This window comes from Micromesistius poutassou, assembly GCF_964030765.1.
Source record: "Micromesistius poutassou genome assembly, chromosome: 23".
NCBI lineage: Eukaryota > Metazoa > Chordata > Actinopteri > Gadiformes > Gadidae > Micromesistius > Micromesistius poutassou.
The window spans coordinates 3,362,979-3,381,092 of NC_140293.1; the positions used below are offsets into that span (position 1 = coordinate 3,362,979).

The 18,114-nt window shown below is 42.8% G+C and overlaps 2 protein-coding genes across 2 annotated transcripts; both read left to right on the forward strand.

The window, feature by feature from the left end:
- Positions 1–556: 556 nt before the first annotated feature.
- Positions 557–9,783, forward strand: LOC311368706 (sodium/potassium-transporting ATPase subunit beta-2-like; the record flags this gene model as incomplete). Its single annotated transcript, XM_084487496.1, has 8 exons — positions 557–656; positions 4,683–4,811; positions 5,186–5,290; positions 6,982–7,061; positions 8,217–8,342; positions 8,523–8,582; positions 9,285–9,377; positions 9,619–9,783. 8 exons carry the CDS (start codon positions 557–559, stop codon positions 9,781–9,783), a joined length of 858 nt encoding a protein of 285 aa, XP_084343622.1.
- Positions 9,784–11,019: 1,236 nt separating this feature from the next.
- Positions 11,020–16,453, forward strand: eif4e2rs1 (eukaryotic translation initiation factor 4E family member 2 related sequence 1). The gene is made up of 7 exons (XM_084487280.1): positions 11,020–11,412; positions 11,813–11,888; positions 11,994–12,128; positions 12,367–12,471; positions 13,334–13,486; positions 15,701–15,837; positions 16,258–16,453. The coding sequence occupies exons 1-7, from the start codon at positions 11,396–11,398 to the stop codon at positions 16,295–16,297; spliced, it is 663 nt and encodes a 220-aa protein (XP_084343406.1). The 5' UTR covers positions 11,020–11,395; the 3' UTR covers positions 16,298–16,453.
- The last annotated feature ends 1,661 nt before the right edge of the window (positions 16,454–18,114 follow it).

The following is an 18,114-nucleotide window of genomic DNA, read 5'->3' on the forward strand; positions in this document are numbered from 1 at the left end:
ATATATAGATGAATAAATATTTATATATATATATATATATATATATATATAGCTATATCAATAATAATATGAAATATAGATGCATCAATATTATTATTGAGATACAAATAGATGCATCACCAGAGAGAGACACCAATATTCACTCAAAAACAGACCCCCACACAGGACATCTGGGATTAAGGCGTTAGTGGATGTATTTTATAGTCTGATGGAGGTCACGTGGTCCACGTTGGGGGTGGGTGGGAGTGGGGTGGGCTAGTGTGTGTGGGGGGTGGGGGGATGACATACTTACAGCCTCCTCACGGGCTCTCCTCTCACTCTCTCTCAGTCTCTCACTCTCTCTTACTCTCACCCCCTTCTCCTCTAACTCTCTCTCTCCCTATCTCTCTCTCTCTCTCTCTCTCTCTCTCTCTCTCTTCCTCTTCACTCTTATTTGCCAAATTACTTCCTCCAAATCGTTTTCTCCTGGCTGTTAGTGATCCAGCTTATTGATATTGAATCACTTGCCACCGGCTGTGAGCTATCGATCTAGTGGATCCTGAAGACCAGTTCTGCGATGTCAGGCAAGGACGAGCCTCAGAAAGACGCTGGCGGATGGGACCACATCTGGAACCCCAGGACCCATGAGTTCCTTGGCAGGACTGCCACCAGCTGGGGTGAGGTCCAGTTACCTACCTTATGTGTCTGAATCTCCATTACCTCCTTTACCTGTATCTCCATCTGTTTACCTTATTTATCTGTTTATACATCTATTGACCTTATGTAGCTCCATCTATTTACCTTATTTGTAGTTATTTACATATATTGACCTTATGTATCTGTATTTACATGACCTTCTTTATCTCTATCTACATCTATTGACCTTATTTATGGTAATTTACATCTATTGACCTTAAGTATCTCCATCCATTGACCTTATGTATCTGTATCTCTATCTATTGACCTTATGTATCTGTATCTCCATCTATTGACCTTATGTATCTGTATCTCCATCTATTGACCTTATGTTTCTGTATCTATTGACCTTATGTATCTGTATCTATTGACCTTATGTATCTGTATCTATTGACCTTATGTATCTCTATCTATTGACCTTATGTATCTCTATCTATTGACCTTATGTGTCTCTATTTACATATATTATGAATAAGTTATGAATCTATAATAACATTATAGAGATGCACATCTATTATGAATCTCTATTATGAATCTGTATCTCCATCTATTGACCTTATTTATGTTAATTTCCATCTATTTACTTATGTACCAACACACTACCAGTGTACCAGTGTACCGGTGATGCACGGCAGCCATTATGTGCCCCAACACGCATTCCAATTATAGACCAGGGGATGAGTAGGTGGACATGTGGTACAGGAGCCAGGGTGGGTGTTTTGCCAGGACACCGGTCCTAGCACCACAACTCTTACATCCAGTTCCATGGGATCTTTAGTGACCACAGGATCATTTCAGTTTAAAGTTTGAAAGATGACAAAATCGGCAGTGAATGGAAGAATACAGCACTGGACTACCAGTATGGACCAGTGGACTACCAGTATGGACCAGTGGGCTACCAGTATGGACCAGTGGGCTCTGATTATGGACCACTAAGCTACCAGTGTAGATGACTAGGTTACCAGTATGGACCACTGGACTACCAGTATGTTCCACTAGGCTCCAATTATGGACCACTAGGCTACCAGTATAGCTGACTAGGCTCCCATTATGGATCACTAGGCTACCAGTATAGACCACCAGGCTACCAGTATGGACCACCAGTAGCCTGGTGGACCACTTAACCTTGCAAGGCAGCTGGTATCGTGGATCCCAATCTGGCCAGGCTACAAGTGATGCGTTTGTGTCCAAACCACCGGTGGTTCGGACCAATCAGCGTCCTACGAGGGACCGCGTGATCTACGTGCTACGTGACGGACAGATGGTTCATCCAACCACCTGCCAAGTATTTCTCGAACGTGCCGGCCCCCATCCAAACAGACTCTGAGGATGCCTGCCCAGATGGTTCTGTGTGGCAAACCATCTGCTACGTCAGGTTGTAAGCGTCTGGCCCTGGGTCGGACCAATCACCACTTTGTATCTAACATGGGGTGGTTGATACGATGACTGTCCACCCCAGCGTCCTATGGGAGCGCCGTTGAGGCCTTTTTTTTTTCATCAACAACCAAAATAGCTGCCACTGACGTTTCACACGTTTCCTTGCACTGATTGGTTGAAGGTCTTGCGGCTTGTTGGTTAGCGTGTGTTGATATCGTCCCATACAAAATAGATAGAAAATGAACTGAGAGATTCGAGACACAACACGTTTGCGATTTGGTGTGTGTAAAAATGTGTTTCTATGTGTTATGTCTGGCTACTTGTTCATAAGGCTGTAGAAAAATGTGTTTCTGTATCCAGTGTTCTGTCTCTGTTGACAGGCCTTGTTTTGACTGTTTCGACAGGATGTGACTGACTGTCTGGCTGGCTGAATGGGACTTTGTGTCCTTAGTGATGTGAGTGAGGGTCTCTGTTTGTCCGTCGTGGTGAATGGGCTGTGTGTCTGGCTCTTCATCATCATACAATCTTCGATGCGTAGCGTGTGCTGAAGGACTGCATGTGAATCAGGCTTACATAAGCTACACGGCGACGTCATATTACCCACAATTCCTCTGTTGCTGTGGCCTGGATTTTGGACTAGCACTTAAGGATAGACACACACACACATGCACACACGCACGCACACACACACACATACACACATACACACATACATACACACATACACACATACACACACACACACACACACACACACACACACACACACACACACACACACACACACACACACACATTACTACCTATTTTCTCATTTGGGTTATGTGTGTGAGAGTGTGTGTGCGTGCTTGTGTTAATCTGGATTAGAGAAGAGTTCGATTGGACTATAATCTGTCTACATCTGGTACTCCCTCTCTCTTTCTCTCCATCTCTCTGTATCTCTCACTCTCTTACACTCTCTCTCTCACCCTCTCTTTCTGTCTCTCTCTCTTACTCTTTCTCTCCTATACTCTTTCTATCTCTGTGTCTCTCTCTTACTCTCTCTTTCTCCATGTCTCTCTCTCTATTCCACTCTCTTTTTTTCTCCATATATCTCTGTCTCTTACTCTCTCTCATCTATATCAGTTTATCACATTTTCTCTCTCCATCCCTCTCTGTCCTTCCAATCTCTCTCTCCCTTAATCTTGCTCTCTCTATATAGCTCTTAATTTCTCTTTCTCTCCCCATTGTGCCCCTGATCGCTCTTTGTCTTTCTTTATCTCTCTCTCTCTCGTATTATCTCTTGTATTATCATTACCATATTGACAAAAGTGGGAATATCCACTTGAAAATACATGCGTGTGTATAATTGTGTGTGTATAAGTTGCAGACTTCCCCCTCCCCCTCCCAGACAGAATGTAGGTTAAAAGTGGGCGGTCCACTTAAAGAGAGAGAGAGAGAGAGAGAGAGAGAGAGAGAGAGAGAGAGAGAGAGAGAGAGAGAGAGAGAGAGAGAGAGAGAGAGAGAGAGAGTTGAATTAACTCTAATTCAATGATCAAAACAATAACCCTAACCTTTAACCCCAAATGCTAATTGTGAACCATAAATGAACGCTAACCTAATACTTCACACGTACGCCACAATCACATCTCAGTTCTCAGGGACCGTTCTGAGTAAAGCAGGTTCAACTCAAAGGAGAATCACAAGAGAGCCCCTCCATAATAATATTATTATATTATTAATACATAATAATATAATAACACTATAGTTCTGACCAGCTTTTACTAGTTTCTGCTCATCGAGTGGTCAAAACAACACCAGAGGATGGACTGCATTTATATAGCCCTTTCACCCAAAGCGCTTTACAATATTGCCTGACATTAACCCATTCATGCACACATTCACACACCGACGGCGGAGTCAACCATGCAAGCTGACAGCCAGCTCGTCGGAAGCAGTTAGAGTTAGGTCCTTGCTCATGGACACCTCGACGCTCAGCTAGGAGGAGCCAGGGATCGAACTAGCAACCTTGCAGTTACCAGCCAACCCCGCTTTACCTCCTAAGCTACTGCCGCCTTCAGGAGGTTGAAAACTCAGAGATAAATCAGACCCTAAAGGCGGGACATCTTTACCACACAATCCTCACCGATATATATACATTAGGATTCCCTTTGTTCCAGAGTTGCTTCTTGAACCAATTCCGGATTGCATGATTCGATTGCATGATTTTATTGCTGTAATAAATCGTTTTATGACATTCATCCATTCATCCGTCTTTCCTTCATCGAAGTAGAACACCTCTACTACAACAACGAGATGAAACATACTCGAATAAGTGCCATTTTTTCACGACACCTGGTATTTTAGTTCTATCTGTGTGTGTGTGTGTGTGCATCTCTATAGGGCTGGTGTTCTATATCTATATGTGTGTCTCTATAGGGCTGGTGCTGTCCTTCTACCTAGTGTTTTACCTCCATCTCTATCTGTGTGTCTCTATAGGGCTGGTGTTCTATATCTATATGTGTGTCTCTATAGGGCTGGTGTTCTATATCTATCTGTGTGTCTCTATAGAGCTGGTGTTCTATATCTATCTGTGTGTGTGTGTGTCTCTATAGAGCTGGTGTTCTATATATATCTGTGTGTCTCTATAGGGCTGATTCTGTCCTTCTACCTGGTGTTTTACCTCTTCCTGGCCGGGATGTTTGTGTTCACCATGTACGTCATGCTGCTGACACTCGACGACTTCACACCCACAAATCAGGACCGCCTTGTCACCCCAGGTACACACACACACACACACACACACACACACACACACACGCACACACACGCACACACGCACACACGCACACACGCACAAACACACACATACAAACTCGCTCAGACCGACAGACAGACACACACACACACTCTCTCACACTCTCTCTCTAACACTCTTTCTCTCTTGCTCTCTCTTGCTCTCTCTCTCTCTCATACACAGATAGACATAGGCATAAAAACACACAAATGTTCTCTATCTCCCATAGACACACACACACACACACACACACACACACACACTCACACACAAACACCAACACAACCACCCACACACTCACACATCCTCACACTGACAGTTTATGATTGGTTGATGACTGGTCGTTTGGGTTGACAGGGTTAATGATTCGTCCCCGAGGGGAGCTGCTTGAACTGCGCTTCTCTCCTGAGAACACGGAGACGTGGGACATACACGCCCAAAGCCTCGACTCCTTCCTGGAACGTAAGAAACACACACACAACACACACACACACACACACACATGTATATATATATATATATATATATATATATAGGTGAAATAGACATAGTTCTGCTAAAGATGTGCTCATGGGAAGATATAATGCCAATAGGCTGCATATACGAGGTGTACACACCATCTGGCTGTTGAGCAAGCTGGTGGGCATCACGGGTGGTCCAGTCATGGTGGACCAGGAACATGGAGTGAACCGTAGCTCTACTGCCAATAGACAGCAGGGTTGGCAGGTTAAATTAAACTTGGCATTCATTGGGAACCAGGGGAGGGAGGAGAGAATTGGAAGTCATTTGAGTCATTTTCTGGTTCTAGTAAAGATTCAAAGATTCAGAATAATTTCAAAGGTTTTTATTTGTCACATCTTGAATCTAGTTAGAAATCTAGCTGGGGCGTTCTGCACAAGCTGGAGGTTTTCGTGGTGACGTTCAGTAAACCAGAGAACAGCACATTACATTATCTAGTGTAGACGATATGTAAACGAGTGGATGAGTGTCCGCATTCGCTGCAGATAACATCCGTCGCATTTTAGCAATTTCTAAGATGGAAAATGCAGTTCTGGTGATACTGTTACGCAATGGGATATTGTGTGACATTTACAAATTGTGTCTGTTGTTTCTTCAGGCTGATGATTATCCACTCTGTTTTCCCTGTGTTGAGCTGCAAATAGTTTTGGTACATCCATCCTTTAATTGCAGTCAGACAAGAAACAACCTTCTGGGTCTGGGGGAAGTCGTTCCCCAAGTCGATCCAATTTTAGAGTATTGTCCACATAACAGTGAAAGCTAATTCCATCACCGCAAATAATATCACCTAGACGGAGCATGCAGATTGCAAAGGTCAGTGGACCATGGACCCGCCCTTAGGCGAGACCAAAGCTTAGGTCTTTGCAGTCTTTTGATTTTGATTCTTCACAAAGAACAAATTGCGTTCTATTTGTGAGATAAGATCTAATCAGAGAAGAGCAGTCTTTGATGCCCACATAATGTTTCGAGACAATCAAGAAGAGATTGCTACGGTCAATGATGTTGAAATCATCAGTGAGGTCAGGCTCCCTCGGGGAGCTTGCATCGCTATTCTTAGTAAGGAGAAGTTTACCAAGTTTAACGACAGTTTCAGTGAAATAGAAAGTGCAAAACCCGGACTAAAAGGGTTCATATAAGTTGTTCTTCATCAGGTGATTGAGGGTTAGGCAAGCTTCAATTCTGTCCAGTACTTTAGACAGGAAGGGTCCGATACGGGCCAATAGCTGCTGAGTACTTCAGGGTCCAGGCTTCGTGGGTAGAGGTTCTTTCACAGCAGTCTTAAAAGTCGAGGCAACTGTTCCAGTAGACATGAGGAGGTTCATGATGTTGAGCATTGCAGGTCAAACCGTGTTCTTTAAGAACCTTTGTAGGGAGAGGATCCAGCATACAGGTAGTGGGTTTAGATGTCTCTGTTTGTTTAGCCAGTTCACCCAAGGAGGTTGTTTTTGTTTAAATGAATGACACTGTAGTTCAGCGGTAGTAGTAAATAGGGTTGGTACTAAGCAGTAGTGGTAGTAGTTGTAGTATTAAACAGCATTAGGGTTAGTATTAAATCTGTCTCTCTCTCTCTATACCGTGTCTCTCTCTCCACCTCTCTCTCTGTCTGACTGTCTCTCTGATGCTCTCTCTCCCAGCATACAATGACAACTATCAGGCTCAGACCAACGATGATTGTGTGCCAGACCAGTTCTTCATTCAAGAGGACAGTGCGGAGGTCAGTCTGTCTCACTATGTCTTACCTGTGTCTAATATATCTGTACAGCTAACCTGTGTCTCTCTCTAGATCTCCCCAGTCTCTCTTTAGGTCTAATCTATCCTTCTCTTTAGATATATCCTGTCTCTCTCTAGGTCTAACCTGTCTCTCTCTTTGGGTCTCACCTGTCTCATTCTAGCTTTAACCTGTAGGTCTCTCTAGTGTCTAACCTGTCTGACCCCCAACCCATCTGTCTCTCTGGGTCTAACCTGTCTGTCTCTCTAACCGATCTGTCTCTCTATATCTAACCTGTCTGTCTCTCTAACCCGTCTGTCTCTCTACGTCTAACCTCTCCGTCTCTTTAACCCCTGTCTCTTTTGGTCCAACCTGTCTGTCTCACTAGCCTGTCTGTCTCTCAAGGTCAAACCTTTCTGTTTCTCTAACCTGTCTGTATCTCTAGTTCTTATCTGTCTCTCTCAGGGGTAACCTGTCAGTCGCTATTATCTCTCTCTCTAACCTGCCCTCCAACCTCCTGTCTCTCTACGTCTCACTCGTTTGTCTCTCCAACCAGTCAGTTTGTGCAGATCTAACCAACCTTTCTCTTTAAGCCGTCTCTTTCTCTAGGTAACCTGCTAACCTGTCTCTTTTTGTTTAATGTATTCTATTTAAAAGGAACCATGTGCAGTTTAAAACAGCCATGTAAACATTTGCAACATTTTGCAGTGTACCTATAGCTTTAAAACCATTTGCATCTCTAGTCCCGTGGCAGGTCACAGACAAACAGACAAACATACAAAGAGAGAAAGGACAATAGAAAAAACAATACAGCGTAGAGACAGAACACAGAGATTAACCAAATATAACACACACAACACGCAATACCAAGCTACACACAACAGCCACACGCAATATTCGACCACTAATCGTGGCCCCACCGATTAGTGGTTGGATACTGTGTGTGTTTGGATTTTATAGAAAAGCTGATGACCCAAATGCAGCGCAGCAAAATGGTATGGTACAGTCACATATAGAGAATGTTCTTGAGGATTTAGTAGAATTTACTGAGCGAGTAAACACAAATCCACATGGTGAAGGAGGGGCCAAACCATTAGAAATGATGTAAACAAGGTCTCCAGGGCTAACCTGTCTGTCTCTCTAATCCGTCTGTCTTTCTAGGTCAGGAACCATCCGAAGCGCTCCTGTCAGTTTAATCGCACTGTGCTGGAGGAATGTTCCGGGCTCCAAGATCGTTCCTATGGTTACCAGAGTGGTCAGCCCTGTGTCCTCATCAAACTCAACCGGGTAAAACCCCTTAAAAACACTAACCCCTTATCCCTCTAACCCTTACCCTAACCCTCTAACCCTTAGCCTCGAACTCTATAACCCTAACCCTCTAACCATCATTTTTTTTTGTGATGTTTTGTTAACCAGATTTGTTGTCATGTATGTATTTGCCTGATTGTCTGTCTGTCGGTTGCCTAGGTGATTGGAATGTTACCAGGGAAGGAGGGCCTGTCTCCCTACGTGACCTGTGCTTCAAAGGTGAACCAATAAATATATTCTAATCCATTCATGTGTTCATATCATCTAACACCTTGGTGTGTTCATATCATCTAACCATTTCATGTGTTCTTATCATCTAACCCCTGCATGTTTCATACACTTATATTCAACACTTCATGTCTTCATATCACCTTACAGCTCACCCCTTCATTTGTTCTTATCATCTAACCCCTTCATTGGCTTCGTAACATCTAACCCCATCCAGTTAACAAAGTGGGAGAAGAGGATGGGTAAGGAAAGGTAAAATCTGACTGCTGAGCCATAGAACACAGAACAGTTAGCTGTCTGGTAGCCCAGCTGTTGTTTGTATTAGCCAGATGTACGGTTCATGGATTCTACCGCTAGTTCCAATTCCACCCACAAGCATTCAATTATAAGGATGTTGAATCCAATGAATCAAATGTTTTGGGGCGATTGTGCTTTTAGATAAATGATTAGCACAAACTGTTTGTTGTGCTCCTGAAAACACAGATGGTCTGACGAGACAAATACTGTATATGGGTCTGACTATTGCCTGGAACACCATCAGTCTGGCACCATAGCTGACAAACACATCGTACGATTTACCTATGCACTTCCGAAACAAGAGATAGAGACGGTTTATTTGTATTTTTAGTAGCAGCAGTTGAGATGTGTGTATATAAATACTGTGTGTGTATAATATATAATTTGTTGTTTCAGAGGGAAGATGTAAATCTCGGACAGCTTGCATACTTTCCTTCCAACGCAGCTTTCAACTTGATGTACTATCCCTACTACGGCAAGAGAGCCCAGGTATACGGGTTAGGTTTGGTTGGGTCTACTTTCTAAGATGAGCTTGATATTACATTATATTATATATATATTATATATTATATTAATATACAGTTAACATTTCCTGGACAAATATTCAGTAGGTATGGTGCATACATCCCTCTGTGATGTTCTGGGGTTTCACGTCCATAAATCCTGTTGTCCACCCCTTTAAGAATGATCTTATCTGTGTGTGTGTGTGTGTGTGTGTGTGTGTGTGTAGGTGAACTACACACAGCCACTGGTGGCAGTGAAGTTCATGAACCTGACGATGAACCAGGATGTGGCGGTGGAGTGTGTGGTGGTCTCCAACACCATAGCCCCGGGAGCAGAGAGAGACAAGTTCGCTGGCCGAGTGTCCTTCAAACTGAGAGTTAGCGACCAGTAGAACACACCCAACCCCCCCCAGACACACACACACACACACACACACACACACACACACACGCACACGCACACGCACACCCCCACATGTACACGCACACCCGCACACGCACACGCACGCGAACACAGATGTGTGACCTTGTGAACTTGTGAACATGAACTGTCCTTAGTAAGACACACCTTTATGGATCTAGACCAATCCTCTGCACTTCCTGGTTGGAGAGCCCATTAGCCAATCACATGGCTGTGGAGAGCCCTGTGCCAATCTTGTTATTGATCCTTTTTCTGGATTTGTTGTTCTATCCTCATGTATGCCACACATGTATGATGTGTTTTGGAAAATAAAAAATAATAATACAAATGTCTGTTTGTGTATTGGTGCGTGTTTGTGTTTGTGTGCCTCTTCTATAAGAGTTCTCCTAATCGCAATCTCCTTGTGAAGGTCTCTTAGTGGAGGTCTCTTAGTGGAGGTCTCTTAGTGGAGGTCTCTTGGAGGTCTCTTATGGAGGTCTCTTAGTGGAGGTCTCTTATGGAGGTCTCTTATGGAGGTCTCTTAGTGGAGGTCTCTTAGTGGAGGTCTCTTATGGAGGTCTCTTAGTGGAGGTCTCTTAGTGGAGGTCTCTTGGAGGTCTCTTAGTGGAGGTCTCTTATGGAGGTCTCTTATGGAGGTCTCTTGGAGGTCTCTTGGAGGTCTCTTATGGAGGTCTCTTAGTGGAGGTCTCTTAGTGGAGGTCTCTTATGGAGGTCTCTTAGTGGAGGTCTCTTAGTGGAGGTCTCTTATGGAGGTCTCTTATGGAGGTCTCTTATGGAGGTCTCTTAGTGGAGGTCTCTTAGTGGAGGTGTCTTATGGAGGTCTCTTAGTGGAGGTCTCTTAGTGGAGGTCTCTTATGGAGGTCTCTTAGTGGAGGTCTCTTAGTGGAGGTCTCTTAGTGGAGGTCTCTTATGGAGGTCTCTTATGGAGGTCTCTTATGGAGGTCTCTTAGTGGAGGTCTCTTATGGAGGTCTCTTGGAGGTCTCTTAGTGGAGGTCTCTTTATAGTGAATATAAGTCATCAAATTTTGTATCATGAGAAATTTTGTATTACTTCCAATTCGTTTTCTTCTTATTTTTAAAAACATGGATAGCTGTTTTTCTTGCATTGTACCACAGGTGCCGTTTAAATCGTTTTCGCTTTTCAGTCTATTTGCCAATGTCCCTATTCATTACCCGTACCATTTGAATGCGCATGCGCGTGGTTTCCGGAAGGAAGATAATCAAACCTAAAACTAACGCGGGGCTGAATTAAAGCAGTTTAGTGAGTTAAACACGTTTATACTTTAACCTGTTTGAAATCATAGTGAAATAAAACGCGTTTATAATGAGACCAGTGTAACTGTATCGACGGCATTAGTCATTTAACCATAGTTTAGATACTGAGGTTAGAATCAAAAGTGCTTCAACTTTGGAACATTAGTTAGCTAAACTGAAGCCCAATTAGGAGTTCAACCAGTGGTTAACCAAACCACTAACTAGTGCAGTTCAACCAGTGTTTAACCAAAACACTGACTACTGCAGTTACAGTGAGTCAACAGCCTCAAGAGTTCGCATCGGAGTCGACTGCTGGAGTCGGAAGAGAAATGAATCAACTGGAACTGTATGTACATTTACTGTATGCGTTATTCAACCAAATAACAACTCACGGTCAGTATGACTCATTTTTGTTGGCTGTTTGGCTTAAGTCTTTAAGCTAACCAGCTCTTTGATGTAACTAGTTAACAGGTTAGTAGCTAACTTGCTGTTTAGGATAATACGTTGATGGCTAGCTCTTTAAGCTAACTGGTTAACAGCTAGCTCTTTAAGATAACTAGTGAGAAGGGTAACGTGACTGCCGATGTAGTGTCAGCGATATTCCCAGTAAAACAAACACAGAACGTATCTATCTTATTATAACTATTGTTGTTTTGGGAATGCTGATATCTTTGTTTTTTTAGATGAAATTGTATCTTTATGTTCTTGGATTAAAAGTAATGAAGATGGTTATTTTCGTGTTTTAGGATTAAAGATGAAGATGAAGATTTGGACGAGTTGATGAATGCCAGGGATGACCCTAACGGCAACAACCCACACAAGGTGACTTTGTTATTTCTAAGTTCTATATTTCATTTTTATTGTGTATGTGTATATTTTATCATAATAGTATAATCATATAATCATAAATGTGTTTGTGTGTTGCAGTCAGTCTCCCCAGGTCCGGGGGAACACCCACTCCAGTACAACTACAGTCTGTGGTTCAGCAGAAGGACTCCTAGCAGACCAGCCAGCATCCAAAGCTACGAGCAGAACATCCGACAGATCGCCACAGTTGCCTCTGTAAGCACTGCTGTGTGATTAGGTTGAACAGTTCTGGAAGCTGTACAACAGCAGGGCTTACATTTTCTACTGGTGCCACCGACTTTTTGATTTGGTGGCATCCAATTCATTTATTTTTAATTAGTAAATTGTTAACAGTTCTGGTAGATATACTCTGTCTGTTTTTAGTTGGAACAGTTCTGGAAAAGACTTTAAACCGTCATCTGGTTTAACTGTGTGTGTGTGTGTCTGTGGGTAGGTTGAACAGTTCTGGAAGCTGTACAGTCATCTGATCCGACCTGGGGATCTTACGGGACACAGTGACTTCCACCTCTTTAAGGAAGGGATCAAACCAATGTGGGAGGTAAGTGTATGTTATATAGTATTATCATTACCTATATATTTATTCAGGGTTACCCACATAAAATAAAGTAGTTTCTCTGTTATTGAGCACAGACAGACTTTAGTAGAGCACCAGTGGTGGAGCTTAGCGATTGGTGGGCAAGATCGATTTCTCAAAACAATCGGGAGGGATGCAGAATTGGTCAGAAATTAGTCTGGAGCGGTCTGAAAGCTATATTCTCTCATACAGCACAGTCCACTCGGAAGAGATGACTTAGCTGACCTTGCCATTTTTAACAAACATCACTAAAATAGCTCTTGGATCATACAGGTTATCTATAGGTCTTATGCTTAGTATTAGGCTATTAACCATGGGTAATTGGATAATGTTTTTTGTATTATATGTTTGATATAATATATTACACTGAGTAATAATTGGATCTTAGGCGGATTGAATCAGTGGTACAAGTCTAGCGGTGTAAACTGAACCGGCAAAACAATGGCGTCCAAGCTAGGGATGTTAACGATGTATTTTGTGAGTCGACGTGTCCAGCCGCACAGTCATATTTGGGCGACATGGAACGGTGTAATCTGGCTCGAGAAATGCGATCAGATCGCGGAACCTCTTCCTACGCGACTACGCATGGGCAGCATATCTCCGACTATCATTTTTAGTTATTTTGAAAACAGAAATGTGTTGCAACGTTTTGAACAGGACATTTAAGAAGTTTATACATAAACTCAAGCACAAGTTGAGAATCGATCGTTGAGTCAACACATTTTTAACATCCCTAGTCCAAGTGTGGCAAAAAGAGTGTGTGTGTATATACGTATGTGTGTGTGTATGTAATGTATATATCATATCATATCATGTGTGTTTATAGGACGATGCAAACCGAAGTGGGGGCAAGTGGATCATCCGTCTTCGTAAAGGCCTGGCGAGTCGTTTCTGGGAGAACATCATCCTGGCCATGGTGGGGGAGCAATTCATGGTGGGGGAGGAAGTCTGTGGCGTGGTGGTGTCCATACGCTTCCAGGTATTGTACCATTAGAACTAGTACTACAGTAATGTCTGACCCTAACCCTGTCGTTGTGTATGTGTTCTATACTGTCTAACCCTATAGGTTGAATGTGTTCTATACTGTCTAACCCTACAGGTGTGTATTAGGGCTGGGCGGTGTATCGATATTTGAAATATATCAATATTTTTTCAAACAAGATATGGAACAAGGCGCTATCGTCAACATCGATAAAGTTAGTTTAGTGCGTGCCTGCCACCTGCTATTTCCTCACTCTGCTTCAGAGTCCTGTACGGGTTCGGGTACCCGCACAATTTGAATGAAACAGGTGAAAAATAATGTACTGTGTCGGACACGGGTGCAGGTCGGGTCGGACGCCTGAACAGCGCGGGTCGGTCGCGTGTTTTTGCGATTGCAATTTTCAAGGCCTCACGTGCAAATAAAAAAATCATTATTAATGACACCTTTACAAAATATGCCTGCATTTCAAAACGATGAGAGCAGTGCCCCCGGCTGAGAAGCGAGCTTGTGTGTCAGCGGAGTGCACTATCGGACGTAGAGGATTCCAGTGATGAGGCTCCTCAGTATCGGGACGAAGTTGCTGCTTACCTTGATTGACAAAACACCTAAAGATGACCCTTTTGGTGTGTTATCGTGGTGGGGAGAGCACGGTCGTTCATTTCCCAATATTGCTCAGAATGCCAGATTTATCCTCGCCATCCCTGCTCAGTGCATCCTGGGCAGCAAGCCAGCGAGACTTCTCCGGTGCTGGATATGATATTCAGGAGCGGAGGAGTCAACTAAACCTGATGATGTGCTTTTTTGCACAGTAATCTAGAGCACCACGCCAAACACCAGGTAGTGTAATTCCCCGGCATTCCATCTAATGTGTCTAATTTTCCTTCGGGTGCGGGTCGGGCGTCGGTATCAATTTATAGCGGGTCTGGTCGGGTGCGGAATGTGTCGTGGCAATTTCCTTTAATAGATATTGCGTCTAGGACTGATGAGATTTCTCAATGCAAAAAAGCACAACACTTGGCAGACAATTATCCTAGGTTTAATGCATGCATACAGTAGCCTCCTCTCCAGAATGAGTCCAGAATACAGTTTGACAGTTATTTATACAGTTTCAGATCCTTCTCACATTGCAGATAATAATCAAATCAAGTAATGTTTACCCAAGACACAGAGTTGCCTGTGTTCTTATCAAGGAGAAGAGTGCCTAAGAGGATGTCTTCTTCTTTGTGACCGGTTTACCCAAGTACGAAGGTTATATTATTGGTTGACTCTAAGGAAGGTGGGACAGCTGACCACAGCATAAGGGTTAACATTTTGATTGACTCTGAGGAGGAAGGTGGGAGAGCTGACCAGAGCACATGGGTTAACATTTTGACGACATCGCTCCTTGGTGAGGTGGCTGAACGAAGGTCAATAAATAGTCGACTCTGGGGAAAGGCAGGATGGCAAGACAATACGTGAATATAGAAAACAAGGCCTAAGTTATAAAATGAACAACATGTCGATTTTTCCATCACAAATGTCATTCGCGCTACTGTCGGAATGTGTCAGATGAGGTTTTAAGTATTGCGGGTACGGGCGGTTGCAGGTTTGCAAAATAAGACCCGTACAGAACTCTGCTCTGCTTATCTCTCTCCGTCCCGCTCTGCCTCTGGCTCACACACACTCTGCCCCGGCCCCACTCTTTCACTCACGTCACTTTTTAAAATCCCCTTCAGCGGGGCCAAACGCATTTGCTACATCTTGCTCCGACTGTTTTTGACTGACTCATTTTAAAATGTTTAGCTACCTTGGCCTACACCCAAATTTTGGATTTACTTTGCAATCAGCAAGGCAGGTTAATGAGCACAGCGACGCAGGCAGGCGGGAAATGAAAGCACAGCGCCGCCCCCGATGTACAATGACAAGTTGGAGCACGACAACGGCATCTATGTTATTGCGTCAACAAATATCGATATATATCTTATATCGACATTCTGCTTGAAAATATCTGATATGACTTTTGGTCCATATCACCCAGCCCTAATGTGTACGTGTTCTATACTGTCTAACCCAACAGGTGATTATGTGTTTTATACTGTCTAACCCTATAGGTGTGTATGTGTTATGAACCGTCTCACCTAATAGGTGTGTATGCATTCTATTGCGTTCAACCCTATAGGTGTGTGTGGGTTTATACTCTCTAACCCAGAAGGTGTGTGTGTGGTTTTACAGGAAGATATTTTGTCCATCTGGAACCGGACGTCCAGCGACCAGACCACAACGTCACGCATCCGTGACACTCTGAGACGAGTCTTAAACCTTCCTCCTAACACCATCATGGAGTACAAAACACACAACGACAGCATCAAGTAAGACTTTCTAACCCAAACCAACTAGCACCTTCATGGAGTATAAAACACACCTCATTTGACACTAACTACCTAGCACCATTATGAAGAACAAAACATACATCAAGTAAGAACCTTAACCATAACTCTCTAACCCTCCTTAACCCTAACTACCTAACCCTAAGCACCCAACCATAACCTTTATCTGTTTCTTATGATTGTCATCATTATTGTCAGTTTGTATTGTTTATTATGATTAAATTATTATGATTATCTTTATTGTTGTAATTATCGTTTAGCGGTATATTATAATTATTATTGTTAATGTTCCCTTATTATCCTATCCAATCTTTTTGGTTTATTTTAGGGATAACTCCAGTTTAATTGTGATTATTTCTACTATTGTTATTTTTTATTAATTATGTTATTTTTTTTGTTTAGGGATAACTCCAGTTTCAGAAACACCAAGATCACCCTGTGAGGAGACAAACACATGAACTGTGGAGATGGATGTATGTATGTATGAATGAATGAATGAATGAATGTTTGAATGAATGAGAGTACAAATGAATGACAGAGGATGGTGATTTTCATCAGACTTGTGATCTTATTATGAATAAAATCAGCTGTTAAACAAGTCTGTTGTCCACAAATGACTTCTTGTTGGTTCTGCTCCATCCTTGGGCCCTACTGCTCCACGGTGGGGCCCTACTGCTCCACAGTGGGGCCCTACTGCTCCACGGTGGGGCCCTGCTGCTCCACCGTAGGGCCCTACTGCTCCACGGTGGGGCCCTGCTGCTCCACCGTAGGGCCCTGCTGCTCCACCGTAGGGCCCTGCTGCTCCACCTCACGCTCACCTCATAGCTATTTACATGTAATTTATACAACTGCATTTTGAATTAATAAGGTTCCAATGTTATTAAGGTCAATCATTTTTATACACAATGTTTGTCTGTGCTAAAAATGTCCCACTGACACTAGAGGGTGTTGTCAACAAGACAATAATCTGGATAAAAAGGCACTTGGTTCCAGCGGGGGGGCACCTGCCATCTTTAGTGTGTTTGAATGCTTCAGTATATTTAATAATTGGACGATGTGGTTCACCTGTGCAGGTGTGGTCTCCAAGCTATATATGGTGAACCCCATCGGCTATTTGCTGTCTTCTTCCACGGGCAAGTTGGCTTCTGTTTTTTTTTATTCACATAGGAAAACCTCCCAGAGTTCCATTCGTCCACACACTGTACTTTACTAAATATATTAATTGAATCGTTTTTAATATACATGGCTGAACGTACATTCTGGCGAACCACGGATACGCTGACGTTTCAGAACCACAGTTACCTTATTTATCAACGTTTCTAGCTACACATATTAATGTTGAAGTGTGTTTTAACTGCTTGTGTCCCCTATGATGTGATTTGGGTGTTTTGAAGCAATATGCACGTGCGAGTGATAAAATACATAATTTAGGTTAGCCTATTTTATGTATTTTATCACACACGTGTGTGCTTCAAACACGGCCATCATTTCATTTTCTTTGATATCCACATATAGTTCCTGTATGTTATACATATTGTATAAACACAATATTCCTCACAACCTTAATGGTGGTTGTTGGTTCCTGTGACAGGAACAGACCACTGTAATGAGGTACATTCATGTTCACAATGTAAACACAGTTCACATTGATTACGAGTTGGAGTTCTAGGTAGAGTTCCAGGTAAAGTGTCCTTTACACAAACCCAGGTGAGGATCATCCCATTAAGTGCCCTTAAGTCATTTACTAATTAAAAGATTAAAAACAATGTTTTGTTTCAAGGGTAAACATAGTTCCACTGGCTTTGTGTGTGTGTGTGTTTATTGCCAGGTGCGGTACGTCAATTTGCATAACACGTGCTTTGCCAGGTAGTGTCATCTTGTCTATGGGCGTTGCAGTGTATAATAAACATGTCGGTTGTAATCTGTTCAAATCCTAATCTGGATTAGTGCCGTCTCCAAATATCACCACTGCCATCTGGCCCGCTGCCACGAATAGATGGTTTAGTCCACCCAGAGGCCCACCTCACGTGAGTCAATCACTCACTAATCTTAGCAGGTAAACTCAGAAAGGTCTCTCATGTGGGTATGGTATGTGATCATTGTACGGTATGTATGTACATGCATTTATGTATGTATAAATACAATATAGTAATATAAGAGGAGTACTAATTAATACTAGAACAAAATTGTGTACTAGTGGTTCAAATGCATTGAGTGAATGAATTGAAGTAAGTTTGTTTGTTTGTGTGTGTGTTTATA

Bases quoted from the DNA above. Each gene is read 5' to 3' on its own strand.
- eif4e2rs1 (XM_084487280.1), top strand. The intron at 12,129-12,366 runs GTAAGCACTGCT...GTCTGTGGGTAG, and splicing joins AGATCGCCACAGTTGCCTCT to GTTGAACAGTTCTGGAAGCT. The intron at 15,838-16,257 runs GTAAGACTTTCT...TTTTTTGTTTAG, and splicing joins ACACACAACGACAGCATCAA to GGATAACTCCAGTTTCAGAA.